This window comes from Callorhinus ursinus, unplaced genomic scaffold (genome assembly GCF_003265705.2).
Source record: "Callorhinus ursinus isolate GAN/ISIS: 27379988/994484 unplaced genomic scaffold, GSC_fseal_2.0 scaffold6, whole genome shotgun sequence".
Taxonomy (NCBI): domain Eukaryota; kingdom Metazoa; phylum Chordata; class Mammalia; order Carnivora; family Otariidae; genus Callorhinus; species Callorhinus ursinus.
This window is the reverse complement of record NW_027397068.1, coordinates 6,341,943-6,351,613: the sequence shown is the minus strand read 5'-3', so window position 1 is coordinate 6,351,613 and position 9,671 is coordinate 6,341,943. Positions and strand designations below refer to the sequence as shown.

General features: G+C 42.4%; 1 protein-coding gene across 11 annotated transcripts in view; it reads left to right on the top strand.

Moving 5' to 3' along the window:
- The first annotated feature begins 474 nt into the window (after nucleotides 1-474).
- SNAP91 (synaptosome associated protein 91) overlaps nucleotides 475-9,671 on the top strand; it is a 147,226-nt gene continuing 138,029 nt past the window's right edge. For 6 of the 11 annotated variants that reach the window (XM_073893575.1, XM_073893576.1, XM_073893579.1 and 3 more), the window contains exons 1-2: nucleotides 476-611; nucleotides 1,923-2,082. In XM_073893575.1, coding sequence (XP_073749676.1) covers nucleotides 1,953-2,082 — 130 coding nt within the window. In that variant the 5' untranslated portion in view covers nucleotides 476-611; nucleotides 1,923-1,952. The other 5 variants (XM_073893573.1, XM_073893574.1, XM_073893572.1 and 2 more) reach the window with 5 other exon arrangements.

The following is a 9,671-nucleotide window of genomic DNA, read 5'->3' as shown; positions in this document are numbered from 1 at the left end:
AAGAGTTTTCTCTACACACCCAAATAATTACTGTGAATATAATTTGGGCCTTGATTGATGGCTTTGTTCATTATTCACACTTGGAGCAGACCTCTGTACCCGTTTAAGACCAACGTGGCTAGAGTTACCTGCCCACCCCGGCTCCCAACTGTAACTGAAACAAGTAAAGGAGCTCCAAGCTGTTGAGGCACAGGTAACGAACGGCACGGTTGGCTTGCAGAATCTGCCATTTAAATGGCCCTACCCTTCCCGGCCACGGCTGCCTTCGACAGCCGGTCGTGTCAGAGACAGAATGTAGAGGAGAAAGGGCAGGGCTTTGCCCGGCCGCGCGCGACGACGCCCTAGCCTTGGCCTTCACAGCAGCACTTGAAAAGCCCACTGGCAGGGCTGCTCCAACGCCCCCGCCGCCCTCCACGAATCCCGCAGTAGCCCGGCAGGTGTGCGCGGTGCGCGCGCACGCAGTGCGTGCTGGGTGCGGGTCTAGCCGGCGGAGGGGCTGCTGAGAGCCTCGCGGAGGGTGGTTGGCTGGTGGGTGTCGGCCTCCCTGTCATCCCCGCCTCCTCCTCGTCTCGCGCTGGCCGGGGATGCTAGCGCGCGGCGCCCCCTTGCCTGTAAGCTGGCGGTCCCGGGGAAGGGGGGGGTGGTAGCGTGTGTGAGTAGCTGGGAGGGGGCCGCGAGGCGCTCGGCAGAGAGCTCGCCCGGGTTAGTCCGCCGCCGTCACCTGACTCGTTGGAGCAGCCACAGCTGAGGTGGGGGCGGGGATGGGAACGCGGCGCGGATCGCTAGAGAGACCCGGCAGCGCTGGCGGAGGAGGCGGCGGCGGGCGGGTACAGGCTATCGGGGCCACGAGCGGCGGGCGCAGGGACCCCGGAACTGAGGGCCGGCGGGGGGGGGCGGCGTGCGGGCTAGGGCTGGAGGCATCTCGCGCCGGGACACCGGGTCCGCGCGCTGTCGCACACACCCACCCGGCGCGGCTTCCCTCGGCGGCCCAGGCTCCGCTCATCCTGCGGCGGGAGGCGCCGCTCCTGGGGCGGGGTGAGTACCCGCGGCCCCGGCTCGGTCCCCTCCCCCGCGCCGGGGCAGCGCGCGGCTCCGGAGAGGATAATCCTAGGGCGCAGAGAAGGGCAGCGGCTGGGTGACAGCTCCGCGGCGCGCTCGAGTGCGGGCGGGGGGCTGGGCTGGGCTGTCAGCCCGTCTCTGCTCCACTGCCAGGAAGGGCGAGGCGCCGAGAGACTCCGGCGCCTCCGCAGAGCCCCCGGGCGGCCCCTGCGGCGGGGATTGGGGGCGAGGGGAGGGGACTCGGGCGAAGGGCCTCGGCGGGGCTTGGGAGGCGGCGGCGAGGAAGGCAAGGGAGGCGAGGGCATAATATGGCGCAATGCTAGGATAATCTCCACCGCGCCCGAGGGAGGACGAGCCCACTGCTGCAGCAGCGCGAGGAGGAAGAGGGAAACGGTCAGGGCTTGGGTATCCGATTCAGACCCCGGAGCCTGCGGGCTACTGGGAAGAAACGCTGCGGCGGGCAAGCGAGAGGTGGGCACCCGGTGGGCGCGGCGCCCAGGGAATAGCCCCGACGCACGCCGGGGCTGGTCCAACACGCGGGGATCAGGTTGCAGGCGAAGTGCTGATTGACAGGGGGGTGCCGGAGGGGTGAGGCGGGCGGTAGGGCGAGTGGACCGGGACGGTGTCACGAGGCTGGGACCGGATCCGGTGCTGGGGTTCGGTGACGGACCTACTCTTGTTGAAGACCCCCTAGATCGCGTCTCACCACGGGGGTTTAGCGCGTTGCTGGCTCCTAGATACCCATCCAGGGCGGGGACGGAGGAGAAGAGAGCCGCCGTGCGGCTGGAGGAGGCAGGGCCGGGGTGCTCGGAGGGTAGGGTCTGCGGGTTTAAAGCAGGACCATCTCCCCTCCTTTCCCGCAGAAGAGGAGGTGATAGACGCGGCCGGAGAAGATGTCGGGCCAAACGCTCACGGATCGGATCGCCGCCGCTCAGTACAGCGTGACAGGCTCCGCTGTTGCGAGAGCGGTCTGCAAAGCCACCACTCATGAAGTGATGGGCCCCAAGAAAAAGCACCTGGACTGTAAGCATCTTTTTATATAAGTGGGACATGCGCACGGCAGAGACGCCCTGGATGCCGGCGTGCGGCCTGGGCTTGCTGTCGATAATGCTGCAGCTTTCAGAACTCCCAGCTGGGCTGCCCCTGAGCTCGAAATCTCCAGACGTGGAGGTGTTGCCTTGGGTCAACCCTGAAACCTTGTTTGTGTAAGAGCCATTTTTTTTTTTTCTCCTGTTGACCTCCAAGGTCTTGGTGGAGAAAAAAAAAATTCTGTATATATCAATAGTATAAAATACTGAGGAATTGTACATTCCGGATTAGACACGTTTCACCTCTTTTTTTTTTTTTTCCTTTCTCCACACACCACCACTTTGTCCAGGTTACAGGAAATCAGGGGTTGCACAGTCATACAGCCCCCCAAAGAAAATAATAAGAAAGGTGAAATCATAAAAGGTCAAACTTGTCACCCTAGTTTTATAAATATATTTTTGAGTAGTTTTAAAATAGTGTCTTCTTTTTCAGTGTGGCTGCTGAGATTTCGTGTGTGAGTGTGGGTGTATGAGTGTATGTTGTATGTAACCATACCAAACTGAAATAAATTCAAGCTATTGAATGAGGAAATTGGACTTCATAGATAATGGCGATTTCATTTCACACATCCTGGCACACTTCTTTGTCCCTTTCTCAGAAACTGGTGGGCAGAATGACTATGCTGTGGTCACAAAATGGATGTGCTTTCCCAGCATTCGAGATAGTGCACTTTTACAAGAAAACATTTCATTCATAATGCCTTTTCTTTATATTGGTTATTTGATGGGAAAAGGCTTTAATCTAGTTTGGAATCTATGTATTTCTAATATAAATTTTTCATTGGATTAACACAGTAAATATTTTGTTACTGAAGGACAAATAGGGACTTAGAAAAAGGCTTTCACTGGCTTTAGGTAGTGAAGCTCTTTATAGCTAAGGCTACATCAGAATATGTTCTATAGCTGCTGCTCAGTCTTTTTGACCTGCTTGGGACCCGCTCTGCTATGATGTTTGTTGGTAAAGGTCAGTGTTGGCATAAGAGACACAAGTTTAGCCATACCCATTTCCCATCTGGCTTCCTTTCCCCATTTTCTGGGTTTCTTTTGCTTCAGGCCTTCTCCAGTGTCTGCCTTTTGCAGCTGAGAAAATGGCCCTAGTGTTAGAATTGACTTTAGTCCTATTATCTGTATAAGCACAGCTTGATGAAGCTTACAACTGGACATTGTAAGGGTTATCCAGCCTTGTGAGGCTGTTGTGTCATAAAATTGAATAATTTTGCTTCTAGAAGCTTGTCTGAGGGGAGAACACCATTACTCCTTCCCTGAGGGAATTTTTAACAGAATTTGTTGATGTGGTATCATGTGTTATATATACAGTACAGGATGGAAGAGCCCACCAGGGCCAGGGCACCTAACAGAAGTGGAAATTATAAATTCATGACCAGTTTATTTTGCTGCAGCATGCTGAATCATTTAGCCATCTTTCCATCAGTTTCCCCAACTCTGGAAAGATGACTCATGTCTTAAAGGTATGTGTCAGTCTAGCAAATATTCATAATAAAAAAGCTATAGGTGATGGATTTGCTAAATGCTATGAAAGTGGTAGATCAATATATCGATACATTTCATAGAACGTTCACAGATTTGAGCATTTCATTAAAACATTATTCAAATATAGACTCTTCCATATCTAAATATTTAGTCGCCTTAATCTTTTAGATCTGGATGGTCTTTTAAAAATTTTCAAGGTGGGAGGTTTTCCAGTATTTCCAGCATGTTAGTAAGTGGGGTGATTTTGAAGATGTAGAACATAACAGGGAGATTCTGTATTTAGAAAGCAGATAAAGCAGGAATTGGTATTGAATTATTAATGAGAATAATAATAACAGCTAAACATTTATTGAGCAGATACTATATGCCAGGCACTGGGCTTTACATTATTAATTTATCGCTGCTTAACAGGTTCAGGGAAGGTAATTAACTTTCACAGCTTTTAACCACTGCACTTAACTGTTGTCTGTAGTTTATTTAGTCATATTTTCTATTGGAGGGGGGAAGGAACAGTATTAGCCTGAATGGTTTAATTTACAAAATACCCATCCTGTTTGTATGGCTTTGTGTGAAATCAGGCAGCACAACCCACATCATTATTGCAATCTCTATGATATTCATGAAGAATTTTAAATTCAGTCAATGAAAAAAATGAGCAAAAGATAAGCCGTGAAGAGTATTAGTTTTTCTTTTTGACGTTTTACTTTTTGAGTAAGTAATAAAATAAATTAACTGCACTTAAAAACAACCTTAGGGCAGAATTTGGAAAGACAGATATCACATTACTGAAAAAATGATATGGAAAATTTGAAAATAGAAATACTGTTGTGTTTATATGCATTGTAAGAGGGCATCTTTGCTTGGAATTCCTTGTGAAGTTCTTTGAAATAACAGTCGACTACCTTAGTAATTCAAAGGTTTTCAGTAACACCAGTTATAAAGTGAATCACACCCATTATTAGAACATGCAAACACATAACTGACTTTCCCTATAGGCGCTGAAGCATTCTTAAGTAATGTTTTAGTTTTGAAAATATTAAATAGTAGTTGGGAGGAAAAGAGCACAATGTAGAGTTGGGAATTTGAGACCAAAAAAATTTAATTTTTAATTTGATTGGTGTATAACTTTTGGGTTTGGAGTTTAGGTTGGAAGATTATAAGATTAAAGTTTATGGTTTTGTGATTTTTTTCCCCAGATATTGGGTTAACTGAATGGGCTTCAAATATTATTTATTTAAAAGGCTGGTTGAAAAGATTTTTTTTTTCCCTCTGTAGGTTGATAGGCCAGGAAAATTACTGTTAAGTCTGGTGATTTATAAAATTATGCTTAATGATATATGATTTAAACATTTACAGGAATGATTAGTTAACATCTGGGGGCAGAATTATATATGGTGAGAAGGTAGAGATAAAGAAACTCTAGACATACAGTCTCAGATTTTTTTCCCTTTTTTTTTCAATAACAGTTTCTTAGAGGAAAAATATATTCAGAAAAGCTTCACCATAATCAGCAGTTACATATTGAATTTAAAATAATATTAATATTTTTAATATTCTAAAAAATGATTATATATCTTAAGGTACTTTTGAATTATGTAAAACTTCTATTCTGTACTCTACTATAATAATGTTACCACTTGTACATGAAAATTAACAAACACCTGACCATTGTTAGTTTGACATTAGTTTCTTGGGGGCGCCTGTACATCCTTGTTTCCTTTTCCTTGTAACTTTGTATACCTATTTGGTAACACATAAAACATCCAGGATTCAGCAAGTATTTACCTTCTTGGTTACAACTGTTTTACATTTCAGTTGCTTTTTTTCCTTTTCTGCTTTGTAGCTGATGGCCTAAAGGATAGCCCAAGTCAAGTAATAAAGTAATAAGATCCAGTAACGCACCTAGTATCTACCCAAGTGCTGTGTCACCATTAAAGAACAACCAAGAAATAGAGTTGACCCAACATAACACCTGCAGAGAGAAACTTGGAAAGTTTGGCAGCTCTAGTATAAGATTCATTTCTGTTAGTAGCTTTTACCAACAATTTCTATATATGCCATATTGTTTAAAAACAACAACAACAACAACCTCTTTAACATCATCAAAATTCAAACTTAGACATTACTATTACTATCAGACCAAACCTTGTGAAAAGCCAAATTGGTTATCAGTAATGCTATTTTTTTCCCATTCTAAACCTCTTGAGGGTTTTTAAAAATGAGCTTATGCCACATAATGAGCAAATAATTCAAGTTCTGAATCTTATGTTTGAGGGATCCTAGCTGGTATTTTATAAAGGATTCCTATCCTCCCAAATTAAGAAAAAGTAAGATTTGGGGCACCTGGGTGGCTCAGCCAGTTGGGCATCCAACTCTGATTCGGCTCAGGTTATGATCTGAGGGCAGTGGGATTGAACCCCACTTCAGGCTTCACACTCCACAGGGAGTCAGCTTGACATTCTCTGTCTCTGTCTGCCCTTCCCCGTGCTTGCTCGCGCTCTCTCCCCCACCCCTAAATAAATAAATAAATAAATAAATAAATAAATAAATAAATATTTTTAAAAAAGAAAAACAGGATTTTATTTCTTACTAGAATATCTGGTAGAAGTAATGGGAGATTTGGACTGTGTTTTGATTGAAGGCAGATATTGGCCAATTACCACAAAATACCTGCTGTTTTAATTTTATTCATAAAATATCTGTAAAGCAAGAAATTTTGTGAGTAAACAATGTAAATTTAACCCTAAATTTTAATTAATTACAATAACTTTAAGTTTATTTTCTATACCTAAGCTTGCTTAGTATAAATAAAATATATTTTGATTTATAGAAATGCTATTTGCACACCAATTCAGTTGATACCATATCTATATTTGTGATAAGTTAATAAAGCTTTCTATAGTGCACAAATCCAAAAAACAGGCAGAGATTATTGAATAAAATTAATTGGATCAATCTATAAAAGTTTACTGAACACTAGAGTAACTTTCAACATTTCAGAAGTGTACTGATTTGTTGTAAGTATATTTTACTTTTATTCCAGTTGTTCTCATTTCACTATTTGTTATTGACTAAATATACCCTCTCATTCTTCTGTATGAAGGCATGCTCTGTTCCTTCTTGATTTCACCAGAAGACCCAGCACAAGCGTGAAGATGGAGATAGTATTTTTTAGGCAATCACGAAGAGCTGGGGGAAATACACTTTTGGAAAAGCATTTGAGTCCATGATCATTGATACAGCAAATCTGTAAAGAATCCAGTCTGTATGGTCCTGTGACATTCCCAGACAACACTCAGCATGCCAGAAGAGGGGGGCAGAGAGATCCTGTGAGGTTCAGGGGTTGGCAGGAGCATGCAAAGCAGAAGAGTGGCAAAGAGTCTCAAGTAACAGCAGGGAGCATGTTTGAAAATGACTTAAAATAATTAAGCAGACTTTATATCAGCTAGTGGAATAGTAAGGATTTTTTTCTGGATCTTTTTATTTCTATATTTTCAGAGAAATCTTTTTTTTATGGTATAATGTTAATTCTGTTTGGGTCACTTTAGATGTTTTTTTTTCTCCTTTGGTGATCGGTATGGTTAGCAGATACTTAACTTAGAACCAGTATAAAATTGGTAATTCAAATCAATTTTTTAAATGTTGTAAAAATTGAATATATGGAAAAAATATAAAATTATATACAGAGTAGGTAAATTCACATCTTAATTGTAATATTAGCTTGCAGCATTTTAGATTAAAATCTCGATTTTTGGTACATTGCCATATGAGTTTTAATGTTTAATAAATGACTGCTAAAGTCTTAATTGTAAATTTAATCTGTGCACTTAGTTGCTATGGATCCATCTCTTAGCTTTTCACAAATAAATATCCTTTAGATATCTTCCCACCTCCCTTCAGATTGATTGATGCTGGGATATGGTGTTTTTGGAGCTTATCTAGGTTTCAATACTTGGTCAAGAAGGTCCGAAGTGACATATAACCTTCTTCCCGGATGACCTAGGATGCTTTCTTTACAGAGGTTTGTTTTCAGTGACTCAACTCCTGAGCCAGTTGCTACTGACTAAGCCTTCAAATATAATCATAGTTAAGTTAAATAATTTGAAAAGCCACATTTCTTGCCATTAAAAATATTTATTCTTCAGTTCCACCTTGTTGGCAAATGTTTTTCTCTTCACTGAGAAACATTGTTTGCTTGTGAAGGGAAATGTTAGCTGTCTGTTTTTTCTTAGGTGTTTATGTAATGTGCTCTAGGTTTTGTTTCTCATAAAGGAGAGAATAGGAGAATGGCATACAAATGTCAGCTGCATGATGAGCTGTAAGACAGGATGGAGTCTTCCTAGGAGCAGCTGGGTGAAAGCACAGGCCAGAGGGAGAATTGTACCCCGAAGCCCACAGCCTTCTTAGAACTGGGTTCCTGCTCTCTCTTTGTTCCAAATGTGTGAGGATCCCTCCTGCCCTCCCATGTATATGTAAACTTTCTCAATTATGCATCTTTAAGAAAGATCTAATGTTTCCTAAAGGATTTTGTGATATGCCATTCCTGGCTACTCAGGAGAGAGAGAGAGAAGCTGCATCTTTGTCTACTTCGTGTGGTTTTGCTTTTTGGCCTGATCATTAATTATTTTCCCAAGGTTAGCACTTTTATTTTAAATGATAACTCTCCTTCTTTCTATATTAGCTATTCTGTCATCTGTATTTTTAAATTCTCCTTCTGTCTCTCTTATAAGCATTTTCAAGTATCTTCATTTAAAACAAACAAAGCCACCTACACACAACTCTCCTTGGACTCTGTAACCTCTTCCAGCAACCAACTATATTGTCCCTTGTTTTTCTTTCACACCCAAGCTTCTTGAAACAGAATTTCACCATTCCAAAGAAAACAAACACAAGTCTACCCTTCTTTGGATATTCTGTGTCTTTGGCTTAATCCGTGCATGAAGTAATAGGATTGCTCTTAGGGGCCAGGCATTGCCAACCCAATTGGGCAAGCCACTAATTTGAGAGTTATCCCTCATCTCTCACATCCAGTGGGTACTCAGTTGTTAAAAACTCTCTGAAATCTCCTCCTTAACTGTCTCTGCTTTGCTTTAGATCAGTAATAAACCTCATTTGTAAAAAGAAGTTTAGCAATAGTACCTACCTCATCTTTAGTGAGGAATAAATGAGATAATGCATGTAAAACACCTAGCTCAGAGCTTGATTCACAAATGTGCAATGAATATCAGTTATTACTACCACTGTTACTGTTAACCATTACTCCTACAATTGCTGTTGGTGCTACTCTTGCCCCTACTAGAATCGTTACTGCTACTCCCACCACTGTAACGACAGATATGATCACTAGTGCTTTGCCATTACCCCTTCTCCATGCTTGTATTTGCTTCCTGCTTTCAGTTGCTTCAGTTTTTTGTTGTTTTTGTTTTGTTTTTTTTTTTAGTTGCTTCGGTTTTTACATTAATTCCAACTTTCTCTTTCTACAGTTTGGAAGTTTAAAATCTATATTATTTCTGTTCTTTTAGTGATCACCTTGAAAAATTTAATATGCCTACTTGAAGTCTAAAGTAGAACAGTATCTTTTTATTTCCTCCCAAAAAAGAGAAACTTAGAAACTTTACTCCAGTCACCCACTTCTTACTTACATGCTGTGCTGTCTAGTGTTTTAATTCTACCATAGTTTTAACCCACAAAGCTAGACATTGTTATTCGATACAGGCAAAGTTTATGTCGGTAAATCCTCCTTGACTTCTTTTTTCACCATTCCTTCATTATGCCTAAGATTTTCCTGAACTGTATCCTTTTGAAACTCCTTCCTTCAGTGAGGTTCTTTAGTAGTCAACTCTGATTTTGTCTTAAAAAAAAAAAAATTATTTTGCCCATATTTTTGAAGGATAGTTTATCTGTGTACACAATTCTGGATTGACAGTTATTTTTCCTTTGAAGATAATTTCACTCTTTTGGCTTCTGTTATTCCTTTTAAGAAGTCATATATGAGGGGTCCCTGGGTGGCTCAGTCATTAAGCGTCTGCCTTC